The sequence below is a fragment of the Chrysemys picta genome, chromosome 24, assembly GCF_011386835.1.
Source record: "Chrysemys picta bellii isolate R12L10 chromosome 24, ASM1138683v2, whole genome shotgun sequence".
In the NCBI taxonomy this organism is placed as follows: domain Eukaryota; kingdom Metazoa; phylum Chordata; order Testudines; family Emydidae; genus Chrysemys; species Chrysemys picta.
The window spans coordinates 4,227,158-4,250,300 of NC_088814.1; the positions used below are offsets into that span (position 1 = coordinate 4,227,158).

At 53.0% G+C, this 23,143-nt stretch overlaps 1 protein-coding gene across 4 annotated transcripts in view; it reads right to left on the reverse strand.

Moving 5' to 3' along the window:
* Positions 1-1,527: 1,527 nt before the first annotated feature.
* LASP1 (LIM and SH3 protein 1) overlaps positions 1,528-23,143 on the reverse strand; it is a 56,358-nt gene continuing 34,742 nt past the window's right edge. The window contains exons 4-7 of one of the 4 annotated variants that reach the window (XM_005301835.4): positions 16,133-16,240; positions 6,549-6,702; positions 6,082-6,194; positions 1,528-5,519 (exon numbers count right to left, since the gene is read on the reverse strand). In XM_005301835.4, the coding sequence (XP_005301892.2) occupies positions 5,346-5,519; positions 6,082-6,194; positions 6,549-6,702; positions 16,133-16,240 (549 nt within the window). In that variant the 3' untranslated portion in view covers positions 1,528-5,345. The remainder of the gene's footprint in view (positions 5,520-6,081; positions 6,195-6,548; positions 6,703-16,132; positions 16,241-23,143) is intronic. The other 3 variants (XM_024100835.3, XM_005301836.5, XM_065577624.1) reach the window with 3 other exon arrangements.

Consider the following 23,143-nt stretch of genomic DNA (forward strand, 5'->3'; position numbering starts at 1 on the left):
CTCTCAGTGACTCACACAGAGTACCTCTACATGGCCAGCAGAAACCTGCAGCATTTCAGAGCCTGGATCTACAGCCTGGGGCTCGTGCGACAGCGCTAAAAACAGCTGTGAAGCTATTCTGAGCCTAAACCTTTACACTGCTATTTTTAGCACGGTCGCACAATACTGAGTCCATAGACCCAGGCTCTGAGACTCGCGGCCGCAGGTTTCCACTTGGGGTGGAGACATCGCGGAGGGTTCAGCCGTAGAACTGGGAGCCAGGGCTCTTGACTCCCAGGTTGATGCCTTTCCCTTGGCATGACAAGCAAAGCCATTTTGATGCAGTGACATGGAACCGGTTTAAAGGGGACCTGCAAAACTTTTCCTTCTTTGGAGTCTGACGCAACTGCTCCCTGCAGATCCACTGCTGCTTGCTTTAATTTCACTAGAACACCCATTTTCATGGGAGGGAGTTAAACGTAATGGCCACCTTTTCCCCCTCACATAGGTCCACGTAATATTCCTCTCTTTCTCTCCTTTCAGGGGGACTTTCTACTCCTAAATCTTTCAGGTATCTTTGAAAATCCCACCTTGCATGGCTCCAACAGCCAAAGAGAAGCAGTAGCCATCTGCTTTCTGACAATAGGATTTAGTCACCAACTGGAGGAATGATGAGCTACTTACGAGGTATTCAAAGTTCAAGTATGACCAGGTACACTGGAATGGGAGTTTTCCCCTCTATAGAAAAGGTCTCCCATTTGACCAATTAACTTGATGTCTGCAGCAACTGATAATTGCTACAGAGAGGGCATAGAAAGCCAGGAGGTTTTGCCAAATGTTTTCCCTTGCTAAACTCACCGACTTCTATCACTTTCATGACAATGGTATCTGAGAACCTTGTTCGGAGATTTATCCTCCCCTCTGTGTGGAAGGGAGGTATTTCCCCATTCTACAGAGGTGTTGAAGGCACAGAGGTGAATGAACAGATATACGGGAGATCAGACCTCCTAGCGGGTGCAATAGGAGCTACCAGACACGTAGCGTTGTGGAGCTCTGAAAATTGGGGCCAGGCAGCTAAAGGTTTGATGTAGGGCCCAGATCCTCAAGAGATGTTTAGGTTTGTAACCAATTTCAGTGGAATCTAAATACCTGTAAAGGATCAGATCCTAACCGAGCTGCCTACAGTCACACAGGGAGTCCATAGCGGAGCTGGGAATGAAACCCAGGTCTCTGAAAGCTCAGGCAAGTGTTCTAAGCACAACCATTCTCCTCTATAGCAGGGACAGAAGTGGCTCTGAGCCAGGCAGGTAGCTATTAGGAATAGACTAGAAGCATGGCTGTTGATTTAGCTCCCAATAGACTTCACTGGGCACCACATTGCGCCCATGAAGTCACGTCACCGCAAAAAAAAATTTTTTTTTTTTTAAATATCCAAAAACTGATTCAAATTAATTTCCTTTGTTACTTGCCCTCCCTCTTCCAGCACAGCTGGTAACCTGTTTAAATAAAGCCAGAGGAAAATTAAAAACACAATTAAGACCATAGAAGTCAGCAGGTAAAAATTATATTTTTATTTTAAATTTGAATAAACCCGGAAGAGGATTTGTTGGTTTGTTCCATTGAATGGTTCAGTTAAAAAGGCCAAATAAATTTCATTGTCTGGGGGGCATTCAGGCCCATCGGAAGAAATATACAGACAAAAAACCCCACCCATAAAAAAAAAAATGATTTAAACCCGGCACTGAAATGCAACTTGGAAAGCTAAGGTGTAAGACTTGTTTGTTTAAAAACAAAAACACATGAATGAAATGGTTACAATGATGCAAATTTAGCTTTTATCTTTTTTTTTTTTTTTTTTTTCAAGATTTTACTTATTTATTTTAAATACAGGTTTAGGTGCTTTTTCAGCTATGAAAAAAAGGCAAAAAAGTGCATAAGTCAGAGAGAAGGCAGAAATCAAGCAGTAAGATGTCTGTTTTCCATGGCAGAAGGAAAAAGGGGGGGGGGGCAGGCAGGGGAAGGGTAGGATAGGGACAACAGTGTCAAGGTAGCATTAAAAAAGTTTTAGGCCAAAAACTTAGTTTCCTGTGTTTTTATTTGGTCCATTAAAAAAGGTTTATTCACATTGTTACTTCCCCCCCTCCCCAGACAACTGGCTCTAAGAACAGAGTTTTAGTGATCAGGAATGTGCACTTCTCCATTCCCCCAGGTCTTGTGCTCACACGTTTCAGCACCACCAAGGATTTCAATTCCCTACAGCCCATCGCTATCACTTCTATGCTGTGCCCAAGGCTGATTGCATCTCCTTTCACCCACGCCCCTCCCAAGTCTCCCACAAGCCCTTAGATGAACAGGAAAGCTGGTTAAAAAACAGAAGGTTCACCATTATCCCCAGCCCTGCTGCTAGCTGGCTCGTCCAGTGGGATGGAACAGCTCATCAACCCTTTTAGTACAGTACATTGATCTGGAGACGGGAGACCAGAGACCCTCTTGCCCATACAAGCTTCAGCACTATAGCAACTACCAGAGAGAGACTAGGAAGTAACAGGTTTCAGGGCTTGCTGCTACCCACCCCTTAGGCCCTCTCACTCAAACATTTCACCTTCAATTCAGGGTCCCTTAGGCACGGTTCTGCATCTCCCTTGTGCTTCTGGAAGTGAAACAATGAGCACTTGAGAAAGAGAGGAGAGGCCGGGTGTGGAGTCCTCTTCCATATTTCAGGGGTGGCTTCCCCATTTTAAAAACCTAGCAGCCTGTTTCTCCCTTCCCCCGAAAGGGCAGCACCACGGTAAGAGTGTACGGAGCAGAAGTGGAAGTGTAAACCCGAAACAGTGCACTGGGATCAAGCAGAGGTCTCCAGTGTGCTCAGGGAGAAGGGGGCACCCATCAGGGAGACTCTTAAACCGGACATGCTGCCCAGCGTAGTCCCCACATTGCCTCTTAAAGCCAGTTAAAAGTTACAAAACATTTAGCCAGGCCTGTCTGCTGAGAACTTACAGACCCCCCTCATTGGATGCAGCGTAAAGAGCCTCCCCTGTAATGCACCATCAGGTCAGACTCCCCTGGGATAATGAGGGCAGTCATGCTACATGGAATTCCAGTTGAGAGGGAGAAAGGCACCAGGGAGTGGGGGGTCTCAGCATGCCAAGGCAGAGAGGGCAGCAGAGTTGATCCACTGGGGAAATGTGGGAGGATTCGCAGCTAGCTCTTCTCAATGCCCAACTTCCTTCACCAAGGACAACATAGCACCATCTTCCCTGCAGACAGATTTCCAGTTATAGTGGCCCCTGGGCCCAAAACATTGGGTTGGGTTGGGGATGTGCTTTGAAGTTTTGGTCCCTGATGCGATCCAAGCCAGCAGCAGCCTGGAACGTCTACCACCAGCCTGGACCCAGCGAGAATGCAGAGAAGGTGGGAGCGGAATGTATCTGTTCATTGCCCTTCCTGGTCCCTTTGCCACTGACCTTCCCCTCCGCGGAGAGAAGGCTGTAAACATCCCAGCTCAAACTGGAATGGAATTGGAACTAGGCCTGGCCTTGCTGCCCCTGGGAAAGGCACGGATGGAACTGGCTGGCTCCTTCTCCTCCTTCCAGCTGAGGGTTGGCTGACTGTTGTGTGGGGAGGTTTGTTCTACCTCCCTGCCCCCATCCGGCTCTCCAGAACCACAGTCCCAGTAGTGGCTCCCGCTGTGCAAGACACATGCCAGTGCAAAGCAGAAACTAACTGGAACTTGGTAGAGTCCCTGGTCTTTGCCCTCCAAAAAACCCCAAGGCACCTCATGCCTTTTTCACGACATCTCCGCCAGCCACTTATGGGGCAAAATTTCTCCAATGGTCGGCTCAGTTCATTCATGGACATAGGATGAAAGCAGAGCTAGACTGAGCAGTCAGTGGCGCCAAACAGCCATAGGGGCAGGGGGTCGTGAGGGGGGCACTAGAGACTAGGAACCACGCCCCAGACCCTGCTCCACATGGCCACGCAGACAGCGAGTTTATCCAGCAGCGGGGATGGGAGAGCGAGCAGAGATCCTGGCTGAGCGAGGTGAGACATAACTCTTCTATGCAAGAGATCAAAAGGAATGTGCTGCTGCAAAATGTAGAAGTTGATTGGAAGGCACATGGGCCCTTCCCCTCTACTGGAATGGTATTTGGTTCTAGAGGGGGTTCTGGGTATCGCTTTCCTCCACACCCCTCATGGGGACTCCTGGATGACCATGGGGGGAGGCAGGCCCTCTGCCCCTCCCCATAGCTCTTAAACACAAGCAGCGCATCCAGCCTCAAGCATAAGCAGCCCATGGGCTACTCCTCGCTCCCAGTGCGGCAGCAATCACCCCACAGAGCGTAGAGATGGTCCTGAGATGAAATGGCCCAATCCAGTGTAGCTCAAATGGTATGGCCAGGCCTGTGCGATGCTGCTTTTGAGAGCCCTACCCTATTCGAAGGACCACAGCCCCAAAGCCCCACTGCCTGCCACTTCTGCCTTTGTCCCCCTCAGACCCTGGGGATCCCAGCACCTCTGCAGGCAATGACACAGCCCAAAAGTTAAGGAAAACGCTAGAGGAACAGAGTGAAAAAAGATTTTTAAAAAAAAGGTTAAAAATTGATTGATCTTAGATTCTTTGGAACTAATATTTTTTGTTTAAGTTTGTGAAAAAATGGGAAGTGGAGAGGGGGGAGAGAGAGAGAGAAAAATGTTTCCCTTCAGTCTAACGGTGGCGATGAGGTGGGAGAGGCGACTGGGGATGGCCCAATGCGAGATCCCTGCAGGCTTCCCTGGTGCCAGCTAAGCCCTCCCTCCAGTTGGGAGGTACTCCTGGATCTAGAGAAGGGGATCCCCACTAACCCCCCCTCCCCTAACTTGCTGTTAAGGGGACACCACCTAGTCATTTGTCCCTTGCTGCCCCTCCAGCTGCCTGGCTTGGTCCCCAGCAGAGGTGGATGGGTTTGGTCCTATCAGACGGGTCAGCTGGGATCCTTTCTTAGCTCAGGATCACAGCGATTCCAGTTGCTTCCCTCATATTCCCTGGGGATGCATGCGCCTGGTAGCTAGGCCCCCACCCCTTCAGAAAGATGGGGGTGAAGAGGGAAGAGATCAGAGGAGGAAAGCTGCAATGTTGGGGCCAGCCCGAGTGGCCCCTGGACAGGTTTCCCACCTAGTCCCAACAGAGCTATAATAGCTACAAAACAAAGCTAAATTGGCAAGAGAAACCAGAGCCCGCTGCAGAGTACTGATGGGCCAGAGGTGCAGCTCTGATGGAGTAATGGCAGAACGCGGCGGAGAAGGGATGCTGGGCGAGAGACACATGACAGGGGGCCTCGGGTGGGCTGGGTGCTTCGGGTGTTACTCCTCGCCCCCTCGCCCACGGCTTAGATGGCCTCCACGTAGTTGGCAGGGAGCATGCCGGTGTCCCCCGTGCGCTCGACCGTGCCGTACATCCAGCCATCGTCGATCTGCTGCACGTTAACGATGGTGTCCCCATCCTGGAAGGAGACCTCGTCTTCGTCAGCAGCGTTGTAGTCATAGACTGCGCGGAACCGCTTCTGGGGGGCGGGGAGAGGAGGGTCAGCGACACATAGGGGGCTCTAGCTCCCTTCCCTCCCCCCGCAGCCTGTTCATGGCAGCAGCCCCTGCTCTCCTTCCAGCCAGCAAAGCCCCTCCAGAGCAGTTGAGCTTTCTATGGGGAAGAGCTTGCAATCAAGGGGAGTTGAGGGGCAATGAACTTTGAAGGAGCCACTCCTGGGCTCTGTAGCAACAGCGCCACTGGTCAGCGAGCTGCGGGGCTGGGCCCAGCTCCCAGCAGGTCAGTGCAGGCCAGACACTGGGCTGGGGGGTCAGGAGGCAGAGGGCAACCAAAAGACAACGTAACGGGAGACCAGGAACATGAGCCCTGATAATGGCTGCAGTAGGATAGCACGGGGTGTGGGGGCCCCCCCCCATCTACCTGACCCTCACCCCCAGGCAAGAGGGTTTGCAGCACCTGGGATAGGTTGCATGACTGGAGCAAAATGCTGACCTGCACTAGTGGCCACTATGGGGATCCCGCCAACCAGCGTCAGCGCTCGGTAGGTTAAGCGCTATTGCCGCCCTCTGGGCTATACTCACTCCTCCTCCTCCTCCTCCTCCTCCTCCAGAAGGGGCATTACGCTGTGTAGAGGCCGGTGCTGCAGGCTCCTTGAAGCCATAGGACTGAGATGGAGGCTGCTGCTGGTGGTAGGCTGGGAAAGAAACAGGCCCGATTAGTCGTGGCAAACTGCCGGCGCATTGGGTTATGGAGACCCAGAGCCCTGCATCTCTCAGGGATGCTGCCCTTCTTTGTAACGAGCCTCACTCAGAGCTGGGGGGGCGGGGGAGGCCCTTTCAAGGGAAGCCACATGTGGGCAGACATGTTGGAAAGAAGTTCTGCATCACTGGGCATGGACTTCAATAGCCCCACTGCAGCCAGAGAACTGAAACCTGGCCTCTTTGGGGCATCGGTGTCAGAAGATGAAGGTAGAAGGGGGAGGTTGTGCAGGAGACGCCGTGATCTGCGTAACCAGGGCTCCCACTAGAGAGTGTTCAGAGCTCCTTACCAGGACTGCTGGGCTGGACTTGAGGTGGTGGCTGATGCTGTTCCACAGGTCTCCTGTAGTTGGCACCATCCTGGGAGTTCCTGCGTTCCACCTCACCCCCCTCGCCGCCACTTGGGCCCATCCTGCTCTTCTCAAACTCTTCATGGTACTTGATCTACAAGAAGAAATTTGGAATTAGAACAGTACCAGGGGGCTCCTGGTCCAGAGGGGAGCCTGTCCATGCCAGTCGCACAGGTCTGCCCCCGGTGAGCAGGTTTTAACCCATTAAGAGTGTTCCCCCCCCACAAAACCAGTTGCATCAGACCCATTAGCGCGGCACAGACCAGAGCCAGGACCTTTACAATCCCCAAGCAACAGCCCCAGCAAGACCTCACCTGGACCAAGCCTCCGTGAAATGTTCTAGGTGCACTGGGCGCTCCTCTCGTGTGCCAGGCCCACAGCATGGTGCTGTGTGCTGCAGCTGGAGAGGCCATCTTTGTGGTCATCGATCCCACAGCCCTTCTCACAAGGGGCAGCTAGAATCCGGCCAGGACATCCAGGCTATTTATGTTCTGCCCACCGAGCAGTTTCAAGGGTGTAGCCCTCCCTGCCGGCCCTGAAGGGTCACCGCATTAGCGGGATGTCAGACAGTTCTGTCCCAGCCCAGAGCTGCAGCACAGCCAGTCCTACACGCTGCCTGAAAAAGGCTGGGTTGGGACCGCACAAAAACGATTGCTGTTCACGTTCCAGTACAGCAGGTGGCACTGCAGACTCTTGGCAATTCCAGAAACAACCCAGGTGGGGGGAAAGGAGTCAGGCATCCTAGTCCCCTCCGCCCAAGCTGGAGGGTTTAACAAACAGGGGAGGCATTGCCTCCCCTCCCTACCCCCCATACACATACACTTGGTTTGGACAGATCCCTGGCAGGTGACATCCTTTTCCTCTTGCCGCCCAGCATCAGTTCCTCACCTTTGCTGCACTCTTCTAGGGCCCTCAGCTGAGGGGCCCATTTGTGCCACCCGTCTAGGCTGCTGGGACCCCTGGCCAGTGTCGTCACTGTTCTTGTACTCCTCCCCCATCTGGCGCTAGCCACCTGCTGTCCCATTTTATGCATGGATTGTGAGCTACTCGGAGCCCGGCTGCAGTGCCTACAAGGCCCAGGGATGGACCAGGACCCTTTGTGCTCGAGTTCGGCACTGTACAAACAGCACCCCGTCACCCAACAGTGCTCGAGCAGGCCTGCGGAGACGGCTGGGACGGGGCAGCGATGAGGAACACTGCTAGGCCCAAGTCAGCTGATGAGCACCGCTGGACTCAGGGCTGGCTACTAGACCTCCCTCAAGGGAGGCCGGCCAGGCCCACAGGGCAAGGCCAAGGGGAAGGATGCCACAGGGATTATTCCAAGACTGCAGCTCTAAAAAACAGAGGTTGTAAATTCTCCCCACCCCTCTCCCGTCAGCACAGTTCAGCTTTCTGACCAGCTCAGCAATGCCTGGGGACAGGAGATGGAAAGCGGTATCCCCTGGAGTGATAGTTGTGTGTAGGGAGGGTTGGTGTGTGTGGGGGTGTATATAAAATGTGCTATAGTGGATCTGCCATAATGAGGGCATAATGCCATAAGGGGAGAGGGGGAATAGCTCAGTGGTTTGAGCATTGGCCTGCTAAACCCAGGGTTGTGAGTTCAATCCTTGAGGGGGCCACTTAAGGATCTGGGGCAAAATCAGTACTTGGTCCTGCTAGTGAAGGCAGGGGGCTGGACTTGATGACCTTTCAAGGTCCCTTCCACTTCTAGGAGATGGGATATCTTTATTTATTTAGTAAGGGGGATGAGGGGAGAGAAGACTCTGAAGTGACATGATGAAGCAAGGGGCGTGCAGCCAGTTAGTGAAACTGACCTGCAGCCCCTGCTCTGCCAGTCCTAGAATCCCCCCCATACCTCTACAATGCCCCTCAATGCCAACCACAGCCCCCCTGCTATTGCAGTCCGGGCTCCCCATGCAGTTCTGCACCTAGATCAGGATTTGCAGCAGCCCTGCCTCTTCGCATTACCATCAGCTTCTGTCTGAGGGTGGCGGGTTAAGGCCAGGAACGCTCTGCTGTGGTTTATTTGGTTCCAGCTCATTTCCACTTGTGACCAAGGCTGGGTTTGGACCTAGGTCCTCGGAAGAAAGGCTAATGCAATAGCCACCTCACACCAGCCTCCGCTACAGCCCTCTTCTCTCCAGTCCCCCCCCACCAGCCCTGTTCCTCACTGATGCTTTGCGAGGGAAGCACACGCGTGGAGGTGAGGACACCCTTTTCGGGCTGCCGCAGGCTCTCGGCATGGCTGCGGTTTACAACCCCTTACCATGGCAACGCCTCCAACCATGGTGAGAAGCTACAAGCCTGCAGCATCCCCGGGGCAAGAGGCCTCAAATCTCCCTGGCCTGACAGAGGCTGCTGAGGAACATCCACCCCCCACATCTGGCTCAGCTTTAGTGGTGTTCCTCGGAGGAGGAGACAAGAGCAGAGAACACGCACTGACCCATCTTCAGTACCTGGGCTCGCTGCTGCACAGGCAGGAAACCCTTGGCCACTCCAGCTGCATTTCCACCAATGTTCCAGGCTCGGGGCTGTCATTTTTCATGGGCCTCTAAGCAGAATGCAGGCAGGCGTGCCTGCAAGTGTTAGCTTCTCTCCCTCCCTGACCCCTGCTTTGTCTTGTGCTTCAAGTCAGGACAGTATGTGTGTGACAGTAGCACCTAGAAGCCCCAGTCAAGAACCAAAACCTCACTGTGCAGGGTGCTGTACAAATAGTGCAGCTGTGATTGTAGCCACCTTATAGGACATCTTGAGCAGATCCCCTGATGCTGTGGCAGCAAGTGCCAAGGGGGCTTTAAAGCAGAGAACAGGCCCCAAACCAACCCCAGATGTTGCCTTCACTCAGTTACATGCAGAGCTTGACACGTAGCCCCTACGTCCCACAGCTCCGCTCAGAACCCCACCACAGCAGGTACAGCCCTCCCGGTCTCCTTCACGCCTCTACTGGGATCTCAGAACTGCTCCTTCAGCAGCTTGGCTTGGAGTTACTTAATTGACACTTAGGCCCTACTCACACCAGGATTAGAACCATGCTTGAACACAGCTGGCAGGGGTGTAGCGCGTGTCTCTAGCTGGTGCAAACAGCAGTTTCTCTGAGAGCCACGTTAGCTGAACTGTTAATGACCTAAGGGTAGAGGCAGCGTGGGTACCCATGGCACCCTCAGACAGTCAGAGAAGCAGGGCTTTGAACTCTGCTAGCAGCAGCTCCTTTTAACAGCTGTCACTAGACTAGAGCTGAGGGCTGTGTCGGCTCCCTCTGTCTTCGGGCTGCTCTGGGAAAATCCCTCGCTCCTGGCTTTGGCCTCCAAGGCACAGCAGCTCAGCTCAGATTCCTGGAAGCGGGAATGCTCCCAAGCACCCAATTAGGGCCCCACAGCTTGGCACTAAGGAGAAGCAGAGAGGCTGCTGTCCAGGAAATCAGAGGGCAATTACTCACTTCAAATGCTGCAGTATTTATAACAAAAAGTGAGACAAACAGAGGGGGTGGGAAGGGAATCCCAGCAGAGGATCTAAACAGAGGGCTACAGATTAGCTTCATCTCACCACACCTCCTCAATTAGGTTCCCCACATTAACCCTTTGAATGCCCGCTCTCAGCCCGCCAGAAGGAGCAGATTATCTAGCCACAGTCTGGAGATGTTTTGCAGTAAGGATTAGAGGAGGTCCCAGTTACCCATCATGGGTGCAAGAGCCCCCACACCACCCAGACAGCATATGGAGGACAGAGCCAGGGATGAGGCCACATGCTAGGTGGCAGAGTCTCAGTCAGACCAAGAGGGGCAGGGTTATTACCCCCTATTGTACTGAGACCCTGAACCAAGTCAGATGCTTCAGAGTGTCTCAATCAGCCCTCACTTGGCAGACAAGCATGCCGTAAGTGGGAGGCTGGTGTTACTTGGGTTTCCACCCCCGCAGTAATGCTGCATGTAGCCTGCCTTCTAACAGCACCGATACTACAGGGTGGGAGCAAATATCACCAGCCCCAGTTAACTCCCTCCCCAAGTACTAAGCAAAGTGCTTAGTAGGTGTTCGTGCTTTAAAGCAAGGAGAGAAGCTGGCGCAAGACCAGGACAGACCGAATCCTTACTTCCAGAGCACCTACAGCCATTCCTGACCTGCAAAGGCCCCCTTGCTATCCCAGTCCTGAGCCTTTCCTGCTGATTTATGATCTGCTAGGAGTGAAGTTAAATCCCACCAAACCCCTCTCCTCCCTCACGAGCCAAGGCAGATGTGAAACCAAGGTTCTACGACGTGAAAGTTTACCACATGGACCTTGAGGTATGTGTCACCCTTCCCAACCGCTCACCACAGAGACCCCCAAAACACAGTCAAATGCCAAGCGCTCTACCAGCGTTAGCCCTGGGGAGAAGAGGATCAGCATGAGGAGAAGAACGCTTTACAGTGGCTAAGAGGGTGTCTGTCCCACCCATCACTGAGGAAGTTCAGCTATGGGAAATCCTCCTAAATAGAGCTCTGAACAGTTAACAGAGCCAGGGAGATTGCTGGGAAGGAACCAACTGGAAGAAAGGAGAGGGCTATTGTATTTTCTAGAGGCAATAGTTAGCCCCCCTGCCGATTAAAGCAAGGATGGCACGTTGTTACCTTCTGCCCAGTTTCAAGGACCTTCACCGTAGAGAAGAGGAGACATGACTTAATTGCAAGTGAAAGCAAAGGAGACCGCATCCAGCAGCCTGAAAACAGAGAGCCCACGAGAACCATGGGGTCCAGCTCCCAGACTTGCAGTCTCTCCAAGCTGGGCCTGGACCCCGTAGCCACAGCTGGAATTGCTGGTTGCACGACCCTGTTGAGCCATGTCTCCCAGAACACTGGTGCAGGTAGTGCTGCAGGGGAGCTTCTGCATTTTAGAGCAGCGGACTGCCTCGGCTAGTCTCGCTGCAGGTCTGTGCGCAGTGTTGGGACACCACCAGCTGCAGTTCTTCTAAGTCACTGATGGACCTGAACTGATTGTAGCAAGGGACACGTCTTAGTGTAGACAAGAGCCTAGGGCCCACCCCTCAGCTGCACGTCCAACATCTCTCTCCACTGTATGTAAACAGGGCAGGGGTGTTCAGGTCATTGGCAGAGCTACCTTAACCTTCTATTACAAGCGGGCAGAGTGCGCACACAGGCGTGGGTGGGGATCAACTGATCAAACAGAACCTCAGAGAAAGTATTTAATATTAAACGTGCTGTCGCAGACATGGGTAGTTTTTAAGGGTACCCAAGTCCCCTTTTCAAAAGAGATTTAGGCCCAAGTCACTCTTGAAAGTGGCACTGGGGCACTCTTCAAAGTGTTACCCAACGTGCTGTGGGCTAGTGGTCAGAGGACTCCGCAGCCACTTGTCACACTGCAGCCCGCAAACGTAGCGAACCTCTACCCACCACCCATTAAACTGATTTTGGTCTAGAGATCAGAGGGGGTCATAATCACAGGCTCTGCAGCCTACGCAGGCTCAGAAGCCGAGCGGCAGATGCCACCAAGACGCACTGGTTGCGTACCACGCTCACAGCCTTCCGTCTCCCACTGCAATCGGTTTCTGCTTCGCTTTTGCTCAACGGCCGCTCAGGAGGGCAAAGGGTTAATGCCTGGGCGTGGGTGTAAATATTAATAGCTACTTGAGTTAATGAATACACAGCCAATGGGGAAGACACCTGCAGCCCAGTTGTTGGCTGGTTAAATAGTTATTTGCTGCAGGAGGCGAAGCACAGGCGGGAGAGAAAGCCTGGTGCAGAGCTCTGCTTCTGGGTAAGGGAACTTCCCCGAGCAAAATATTTTGCTCTCTCCCCCTTCTCCTTAAGGGGGGGTTGAAATCCTGACCCGAGGCAGCCATCACCTTGCTTACAAAGCCGTGCTGTTGAGTGATCAGAGAATCAGGACTCTGGGTTCTATCGCTCCCTGGCTAGAATACTTTCCACCCAGGGTGTCTGGGGCGGTCAAGGTTTGCCATGGACTGCTAGAGCCTCTGGAGAGAGGCATCACTATCAATTCATAGAGAAGCTTTGAAGTTTGAGGGGGAGGGGGCAGGGCAGAGAAGGGTATTTGTCATAAACATCCCCTCTCCCCCAGCAAGGTTAGGAGAAATAAATTCAACATGCTGGGGGCCAGGCCCCTCACAGCCCAGGTACCCCCTCAGCTGCTAACGCCCCGTAAGCCTTAGAGCTCTGCCTGCCCTCCTGGGTGCTTTGTTCAGGGTCGGAGTGGGTGTTTGTATCTTTATTAAATAACTCATTTTATTGGCGGGCAGCACAATGGGGAATCCTCCCAGCCCTGGGGGGTGGGGAGGGAGGTGGGGGAGACAGACCAGGGAAAGTGAAAGCTAAAGGCCCAGTGCAGCTCTCCTGAAATCTGCAGCAAAGCGCTGGAAGCAGCAGGAGCAGGACAGAGCCTCACTCCACGTGGCAGCATCGAGCCGCCCCATAGCACAGCCGGGCTCAGGGCTCCAGTGGTGCCAGCGTAGGTCTTGTTCCTTGCTGTATTGATTGGAAGCTGCTGACCTGCCCCAAACAAAGCTATTGTTTCTGTTTAGCACTAGAGACAGCACCCCACACCTGCCCCAGCTGCACGGCAGGGGAGCAGGCTGCAGCGTCCATAAAGCACCTCACCTTGGTGAAGGATTCCTCTGCAAGCAGATGGCTGCTGGAAGTGCACTGGCACAGGGTGGGGAGGGATAGACCTGCCAGTCAATCCCAGCTCCCCCCCAGCCAGGGGTTATGCTTTAGTGTTCCAAGGAGATAACGCTGCACCACTCCATGCTGCCATGGCTACCTGCTCTCTCCAGGGGGCTGCATCTTGCTCCTCTTCTCCCACTGGGAGTTTCACCCCTACCCCAGGGCAGATCCTCCCTGTAAAATTCCTCTTGCCCCTTCCCAGGCTCCTCCCTTCCCTTTCACAGTTGTAGGCTAAAAGGGGTGTGTGGATTGGGGCTGGGGAGAATTGGTCTCACCTCAATCATGCAAGGGCACCTGGTTTAGCACCGCAAGCTGGAACCCTGCAGAGATCTTCTCTAGCGCGCAGAAGATGCCATACAGGATCAGGGCAGGTGACCAATTTGGAAGCTTTGCCCCTCCCCTGGACATTTTCCTAAGTTGGTGCCAGACCAAGTTTGAACGGCTATCAGAAAGAGCAGCTGAAAGCCGGCTGTGATGCTGTCCTCTGGGCACGGCTGCAGAAACTCTGCATCTGCTCTGTTTCCAGAGAGGGGCCAGGGCACTCGTCCATTCTTAGGGAGGAGTATCTCTAGCTACAGCTTTACCACCCTGATTACTGCTGGTAGAACACCCCCCCCCCCCCCAATGGTCTGCCCTCAACTTCCTACTGGAGGTGGTTATGGGGCAGGACACAGGACTGCACTTCCTGGCCAGGACCCCATCTGGCCACACCCTCTTTACCAACTGAGCTGGGGCAAGGCCAGAATCTTGCCAGCCCCTGGGCTACATTAGCCTTTAGTGGTCCCCAGTTCATCCCTGGGACCTATTTCAGGCCTTACCCCTGGCTAAGGCAGACAAGATCTGCCCCAATTTGGACCCTGCCTGCCATGGCCACCAGGAGTATCGTGGCAGCTGGAGAACAGCCCAGCATAGGAATGAGAGGCTCTGGGCTCCATGGGTATTGTGCGGGGGCATTACAGATGCTTTGCAGCCTCTTTGTGCTAGCCAAGGCCTAGGGCATCAGAGAGCCCCACATCTCTAAAGAAAGGGAAGTGACTCAATGGATGCAGGCTGTCAAGTGGAAAGTTAGCAGGCAAGACCACGAGCGAAGCTACAGCACTGCGGGTTAGTTTTACTAGCAGCCTTCTGGGGATCCTGCCCTTGACCACCCTGGTTTTGCAACAGCCTCCGTCTGATAAGGAAGTTAAATACACACAGGGCAGCAGCTAAAGGTTAGTTAACTCTGTGTGTTCGGGAGGAAGCAGATGGTGTGTAACCGCCCCTGCATCCCCCTCAAACCCTACAGGGGTGGGAGATCTCACACTCCCTGCCGGAAGCAGGAGTGACACCAACCCCAACGCACTCCCGCGCAGGGCATGGTACATGCGCGCACAGCTGGCCCTCCCTCCAGCTGCTTGTGGGGAAGAAACAGTAACGCACTGAGACTGGCTGGCATCACACAAGCTCTAGAACTAACTGGGCACCAACCCAGCCCATTTGCAAGAGGATTGAACGACCAGGTTAAGTGGATCCCAGATTTGTGAACTTAGCTTTCAGTTCAAACATGAACCTTATTTTTGGATTGGGGGGGGGGGGGGGGGGGGGGAGAAGATGACTTGGGGCTAGTTAGTGAGTCAATGAGCATTGGACTGGGACTCTAACTTGAAGGGTTTTGTACCCCATACAGTAGCCACTGCTGGGGGTGAGGCACATACAGGGTCTCTAGTGCACCACTTGAACCTAACCACATTGTTGGGGATAGTTGCCTTCAAAGATGTCCACTAGGGAGCGTCTTAGAGGTCCTAGAGGCAAGACACTAGGAACTGGGCCCTTCGATTGCCATCCGAGTGACAAAGCAAAGGGCAGAAGTCCCTTTAAGCCCCTATGAGACCTAGTCAGGGACCAAGGCCACACTGTGCTAGGCCCTAGAGAAGGTCCATCCAGGTCAGAGTGGGGGGAGAGAGGAAAAGAAGAGCTGGCCTTTGAAGCTGTAACTCCAGCTCCATTTGGAGGGCTGCGTCCAGCACGGAGTGTAGCGCGGCAGCTGGCGGCCTAGCAATCAGCACTCTACCATGCCAGGTAGGAAACTGGGTTACACAGTCCATCCTGCTGGAGAGCAACAGGTGCCAGGATTACCTTGGCTACAGTGTCTTTTCAGCCCATGCATGGCCTGAACAGCTGCAGCAAAACCCTCCGGCAGCCAGGCTGCTGGAGCCAGCTTTGGACAATTGGAGGCATGGTCCAGTCCGAGGAAACTGGCAGACGACACCGCACAGCTGTCTAAGCGAGGTGCGTTTGGCTGAGGTTTCCCAAGACAGCACTGAAGGTGAAGTTAAACCGGAGTCAGTCATTCTGCACTCTGGTATTCCCACAGCAGGACACCAGGAGACGTGACTCGTTACTTAGACAGTTCTCCTACAGCCCAGGATTCAGTAGCGGACAGAGTTCACAGTATGGGGCAGATGTGATTGGCCCATTCAGGGCCATCCCCGAGGGCTCACCCTTGCTTGGTTTCATTTTGCGAGTCCCACCAGCCTCCAAATCCCACTACACTTTGAACCCTTCATGGCATATTCAGACTTGCAAAGTCCTGCCAGCTGCTGCTACAGCTCCCATCATGGGGCATCTGCAGGGAACAGAGGCTTCCCATGCCACTTGCACAAACATACAGGAATTATGTGCACTAGCAGGAGGACTGTGCCCACTCCCCTGCCCCCAACTATCCTAGAAGGAACCAAAAGTTGTAGTAAATAAAGACCTTGTTTTCACCACCTCAGAGTTTGCAGGGCTGCTCCTTTGTCCCCCGTCCCACAACAGAAAGCCAAGGGGTAGCATAGAGTCTAGAGTGGCTAGAGCACAGATTAAAAAGCTACATACGTTGCTGATCTGGTCCTGAGTCTTCTTGATTCTCTGCAGCTCGGGGGTGTCAGCCACCACGCTGAATCCCTTCCCTTTGTTCTTCTCAAAATCCTCCTTGTAGCGAATCTAGGGACGAGAGATAAGCAAAACAAGCTCTTTTAGACACTGTGAGAGTCATCCGGAGCAGCCCATGTGGCAAGCCCCAGCCTCTGCATGATCCACTCTTTTCCCAGCATTGCAGGCTACCCGCACGATAGCCTTTTAGCCCAGCCTCCCAGCAAGATTGGCAGAGTGGGTTATTCTTAAAGGGGGGTTACGAGCTCCGGATACAACAGCACTTCTGCAACAAAGTGCAAGTCTGCCACCTCTGGGGTGGAACCCAATTAGGACAATTATAACCAAGTTACATAGCAGGGGGAATTGTGGGAAGCAGACTATGGTGACTTCAGTTTGTATTTGGCTAGTACCTGGGGATCAACAGAGTGTGTGTGTGTGTGTGTGTGATTATTATTATTATTTTTAAAAGGCCCTGTGTCACACATCTGTCTCCTCTCTCCTCAGAGACAGCAGCATACAACTGTTAGATAAGCTGACACACCACCACCCAGACCTACTGAATAGCCCTGAGCTAATCCCATCCATGGGGATTGCCAGCCCCCCCCCCCCCACGACCCTGCCTCACCCCCAGTACAGCTTCACCATTCCCCAAAGCGTCAGCCAGAGCCACAACGGCCTCTGCAGAGACTAAAACCCAGCCCCTGACTCAATCCCTCCAGCAAGGAAGGAAATGCTCAGACCAGCCTCACTGGATGGAAACTGTGCTGCTTGCAGCAAGGGGAGGCGGTCACAGCTGCAGGCCACTTTAATAGCGGGTCACAGTTGTTGGAGAGCTTTCAGCCATAGAGGACTTCCAACCGAGAACAGTAGCAGGAGGTCAGGCAGCACCTTACCCACCCTCCCTTTAGGAGCCAATAGTCTGCATCCAGCCCAGGCCTTCCCTAGCCCTCTGGCTCAGCTGCCACTGTCTGCCCCAGAGGGCCAAGGGCCTCCCCAAGGACCACAGGTGGGATTTTCAGGAATGCCCAAGTGATTGAGGAGCACAAATCTGTGTCTGAGACACTTTGAACCCAGGTAAGCCAGTACAGATGAGCCCCAGTGCAAGGTTTGTGCAGGGAGGGGAACAGCTCAGTTTAACGCTGCAGTGACAACGCACCCTTTGGGATGGTCACTCTGTGATGCTCCCAGCTTATCCCTTTCGGAGGCAGTAAAGCCTTCAGAGGAGGACCCTGCTTTACCCGGCAGATGTTCATTTTAAGGAGCTGCCCTGAGGTCCCCTCAAAGCTTACACAATCCTGCCCTCCCCCGCGTGGGGATCCCACCTCTGCTAGCAAGTGAACCCATGACTAGGGCAGTCACAGGTCACCGCACTCCAGCGCCAAGAAGGAAGGTCAATAACTTGACTCATAGCTATAAGATTGCCACTCTCCGCACCCCTGTGTGATGGGCACCCTCTGATTTGGGTCTCTAGAGTCCCAGCCCCTCCCCATGGGAGGTCGGGGCACTCAGGATGGAGAGCACTCATGCAGCCCTCTGGGATTTCAGGCACTGCCCATTCCCAACTCCCACAGCGGCTGCAGAGAGCAGAGGAATCCGAGCAGGAAGTGTCTTTACAAGGAGGGGGGCTGGGAGGGTGAGAAGGCAGGAAAAGGCAGGGCAAGGGAGCATGTGGACACGTCACTCCCTCTCACTCCCCTCCTCACCTCAGAGCTGGAGCGGGGGAAACACTCATCTAAGCAGTGGCCAGACACCAGTGAGTCTAGCCAGCGCCATCAGTTTCCTGTAACCCTTCCCGGCCCATAGCCTGAGAGGAGACAACACTACAACTGCAGAGCACTTAGCCAAGAGGCTGATCACAGCTGGGCATGCCAGGGAAGGGCTCCTGGGAGCCCTACACCAACCAGGTCTTCAGAAAGTTGGACACACCACACAGACAACCTAGGCTCAGACCCTCCCCTCAGCCAGCAACACTAGAGAGGGATGCAGGAGGAGACACAATCCAGTCTGAGCAAGACAGCATTTCTACAATAGCACTTGCTTCTCTCCCCCCTGCCCCTACCCTTCCTGGGCATCTCCTGCACAGTAAGACTGCATGCCTCTTTTCTTTGGCCTTGTCACCTGCACACCATGCCAAGCTTTCCCTCTGCAATCTACTGCACTAAAGGAGGAACAAGCCTGTGACTGCCCCCTTCCCACACTCAGCCTAAACCCAGAATCTTTCAAGCTGTCGGGAGAGAACAGATTGTTATGTGCAACTGAACCCAGAAACAGATTTCACATAGAAACGTGGCAGCTCTGTGGGACTGCTACTTCCCTTGAAGCCAAAGCACTAGGAGCACCTTGGCTGCCTGTGCCGGTTTCACAGTCCTTGGCCTTGTCCAGGCTAGAAATAAAAAAGGTAGGATGTCAGCGAGCACACGTGAGAAGTACAGCGTAGGCCGGGCAATGGATAATCTAACAGCAGTTCTCAAGCTGTGGGTTGGGACCCCAAAGTGGGTCACGAACCCCCTTTGAATGGGGTCCCCAGGGTTGGCTTAGACTTGCTGCCCAGCATAGGACAGGGGAAAGCACAAAGGTGCTGGTTTGTAAGTTAAACAAGCAGGTAGGGGAGGCTGGCACGATTGGCCACCTGCAGACAGGGGCTGATCCCTGCCTTGCTTACACTAGAAATTGTCAAGTATCAGGGGGTAGCTGTGTTCGTCTGGATCTACAAAAACAACAAGGAGTCCGGTGGCACCTTAAAGACTAAAGATTTATTTGGGCATAAGCTTTCTGGGCATAAACTGTCAGTATAGAATGCCTGCATCTGTAACTTTCACTCTATGCATCTGAAAAAGTGAGGTTTTTACCCACAAAAGCTTATACCCAGATAAATCTGTTAGTCTTTAAGGTGCCACCAGACTCCTTGTTGTTTGTACTAGGAATTGTGTTTTCTAGACTAGGATTTAAAGGCATGTTACCGCAGGGCCTCGAGAGGAAGGGAGAGAGTTCTACAGGGCCATTTGAGGACTTGCCTTAACTAGCGTTTAAAGATGCAACAGCTAACAAACAGATGCTAGCGTAGACAATGCGGTGTACAACTAGCAGTTTAGCACATTAGACAAGGCAGCGTGTATGCTATGCTAGGATCTATTTGTGTTTGCTAACGTGCCTTTAAATCCTAGTCAAGACAAGCCCCAAGCTGTTACTCCTTGTCCTACCACACACATTCTGCTCTCTACCCGGGGATGCATCCCACCGGGTGGCCATTTCTGGTTTAACTGTTACTCCCAGACTCCTGGAGCACTATATCAAACACGCTATTAAAACCAAACCAGGCCTTCAGAGCAACTTGCTGCTGTTCTGCTTGCAGGGAGTAGAAGCCCAGGATATCAGTGCTGAGTTCTCCCGGGCCAAGGGCATCACACTGCCAACTCAGAGCACGAGCAGACCGAGCAAGAACAGGGCTCTAGAGCACACAGCGAGTTAGCCTGGTCTATGAGTCATTTCATTCATTCAGTCCAAATTACTCTAACATAACCATGGGCTTTGTGACTCCTGCATCTGAACCACAGGTGTGGGGTAGCAGTCTTGGCAAAGGGGCAGGTCTCTTCCAGGACTTAACAGAAAAGGGGAACCCAGCCCTTTAACCCCATATTCCCTGCATCACAGCCAGCCTTTCAATCATGACAGGGTCCAAAAAAAATCTATGGTGTTGCAGCTTCTGCAGCAGCTCAACACCCTGCTGTTTTGTTCAATTCTAATGCTTGGTGGGAGCTCCGGGAGGAGACACAGCTAGACTACAGACCCCATCCCTCGGTGTTTGGCATGGCCTTATGTTACCCAAGCCAGATGGGGGAGGCGGCCAGGCGTGTATTTCAGCAGCGAGCCAGGCACAGCGACCCATGGGCGTATGGAGGAAGAGCAGTTTCTCCGGAGCAGCCGCACACAGGGTTAAGCACTGAGCAGGAGCGAAGGGAGGAAGTGCTCAGACAAGTCAGCCTTTTAGTTCTTTCTGCCCTTATATGGGCACTAGGCTGGAAGACTGAGCAGTGAGCTGTTGCCTGCAGAAGGCCAGACAGAGTCGGGCAGCCGAGTGAGTTGGTTCCCACGTACTGCTCTGCACCCGGCTAGGATGGGGGAGGGCAGACAACGGAGGCAAAATGCACTGGGGGGGAGGGGGGCAAGCCATGGCCCTCTGACCCACAGGCAGCCTTCACTCCTCCACTGCGGCAGGAATTCCATTCACCAGCCTGGAGTCCCTTCCCAGTGTCTAGAAAAGCACAACCCAGGAGAAGAGCGGAGGAAAGCCATTAGTCTATGCTGAGGCTTGCATGCACAAGTCCCAAACTGTATCAAACCCGAGAGTGGCCTTCTGCAGGGCAATGGGACTGATCACCTCAAAAAGAGGTGTTTGGGCTGACAGGTCTGGGCCCTGCAATGAATGGTTTACCAGCTAGCTCCCAGCTCAGCCGCTCACTTCAATAGCTCCTTCCAGCCTGGGATTTCAGGCTGTTAATGCTTGCCTAGAAAGTGCCTCAAGTCTTCCCCCCCGCCCCCCGGCCTCCCTCCCCGGTGCATATGGTTTGCCCCATTCTATGGATGCAGAAATGGAGGGGAAGTGACCTGCCCAAGCTCACACCAGACGTTAGTGACAGTGCCAGAAACAGAACCAGGAGTCCTGACCCATTGGTGTCCATGTTCCACCCCCAGATCAATAGGCCGTCTCACTATTGGATCTGGTCTCGACTCTGCCAGGGCTCCTTCCCCATTTGAGAAACAAGGTTCTAGCCTTCTCTCCATCACTGTGAAACCAATTCACTCAGGAGGGAAGAGTCCTCCACTCTTGAAGTGGGAGGCACGGACCTGAAAACTGCTGTGACGTGGTACAATTTACCCCAGCTACTGCCTAAAGGCAGCTACAGAAGAAGTGCCCCCTCACTGGGCCATGCTGAGGAGCATTCAGTTCATGTGTAGTAGTGAGCTGGTGTTTGGAGGTCCTTTAATTAATGGACTTTCAATGAGACCAGTGTCAGCTGCCTTGCTTAAGAAAGGGGCACATGGAGCAAAGTTTGAGACAAAACAGCTACATGCCACCCACACAGGTGTCTCCACCCCTGGACAGGAAAGGTTGCATCAAAATATTTCTCCAAAGGGGCCAATTTCAAGCGTCTGGGAGGGAAGCCACAGGATGAAAACCCTGTGATTCTTCTGGCATGCGTGGGCAGGAGGCAGGGAGTGAAGGCGTAAAAGCTGTCACTTTGTGGGCCTAGTTTAGCTGCATGAGTGATAATCATCTGCTTCCGAGAGAGTGACCAGAGCAAGAGACGCCTTCTTGGCGAATAGAAATAGAAACCAAGAGATTGATGCAGATTATATTAACCAGTTCCAGCATGGCACACCGCTGAGCCACAGCTCCCCTGTCCACAAGAAAGTTTCAAACTGGAACTAGTAGTTGGAATTTTATATTCAGAACATTGTTTTGGGGGATTAGAATCTGGTCATCAAACAATAGGAACAGGAAGGTACTAGCGTCAGCGTTACCATATACTACTGCAGCATTAGAATAGACCTACTAGAGTGTACACACACACACACACACGTGTGTTGGCCAAAAGCGGATACTGGGGATGTGTCCATTCCATCTCCAGTTTGAAAATCCTCCAGAGTGAAGAGACAGTCCTACCCGTTCTCCCCTTCCTTCTCCAATATAGCTCAGTGCCACCGCCTCCAGTCTCTGGGAGAGGCACATGGAGACTTTTAGACTAGCCCCAGGTCACTCACTCCCCAGGCCTGCAGGGTTGTAGGACACTGCACCCTGGATTGAAAGAAGGGCTCTGGAAAACGTTAGACGAAGCACTAGAGAGGAGTCTCGATGAGCATCCTGAAGAACATAGCGTGAGACGGTTCACACAGCAAGCCCCATCTTTCCATGCCACTGAACCCCTCCCCTACAGATTCTACAGCCAGGTCTACATTTAAAGACTTCTGCTCGGGGCCGGCTCCAGGCACCAGCTTAACAAGCAGGTGCTTGGGGAGGCCAAGGGAGAGGGGCAGCATGTGCGGCAGTTTGGGGGCGGCAGGTCCCTCACTCCCTCTAGGAGCGAAGGACCTGCCGCCGAACTGCCGCCGCCGATCGCGGCTATTTTTTTTTTTTTTTGCGCTTGGGGCGGCCGAAATGCTGGAACGGGCCCTGCTTCTGCTGGTGTAGAAGTGTCAGCTTGGGGGGTGATTTTTTTAAGTTCATTTTTATACTGGCAAAAATCCTAGTATAGTTACAGTTCTACTGGCACCCCTTTTGCCAGCTGAAGCTTGGGTTTGTCCAGTTGGCCTCCAAGGTTGGTTCACTGGTAATACAAAGACTACAGGAATCACATTCCAGACCACGCAGGGTTTGCTCAGCTCTGGGCAGATTTGGCCGCTATCAGTCTTTGAAGCAACTGTCAGTAAAGATAAAAGTAACTGTGTATTAACTAGAGTAAATGTTTGGTGCTTGGAAAACAGAAGACTCCCTTTGTAAGCAGAACAAAGGCAGACATAAGGAGAGAGGAATTAGGTTCTTATCTTATGCCTGTTAAGATCTATCCTCCCTAGAGGGCCGTGGGCATTTTACTCGGGTAGTTTTCTGCAATTCCATAGCCCTTTGCTCCTCCACCTCACCTCCTCCCCTTCCAGCTGCAGTAAGGCTCCCTTGTGGTCAGTACTGCCAGCACCCAACAGCAGCCTCTCCTCCCTCAGGCTCAGCAATTAGATTTTCAAAAAGAAGGAGGACGACTTGTGGCACCTTAGAGACTAACATTTATTTAAGCATAAGCTTTTGTGGGCTACAGTCCACTTCAGATGCATAGAATGGAACATATAGTAAGGAGACATCACATACACCCCATGAAAAGGTGGGAGTTGCCCTACCAACTCTAAGAGGCTAATTAATTATGAGCAATTATCAGCAGGAGAAAGGGGGAACTTTTTTTTTGGTAGTGATATCAAGACGGC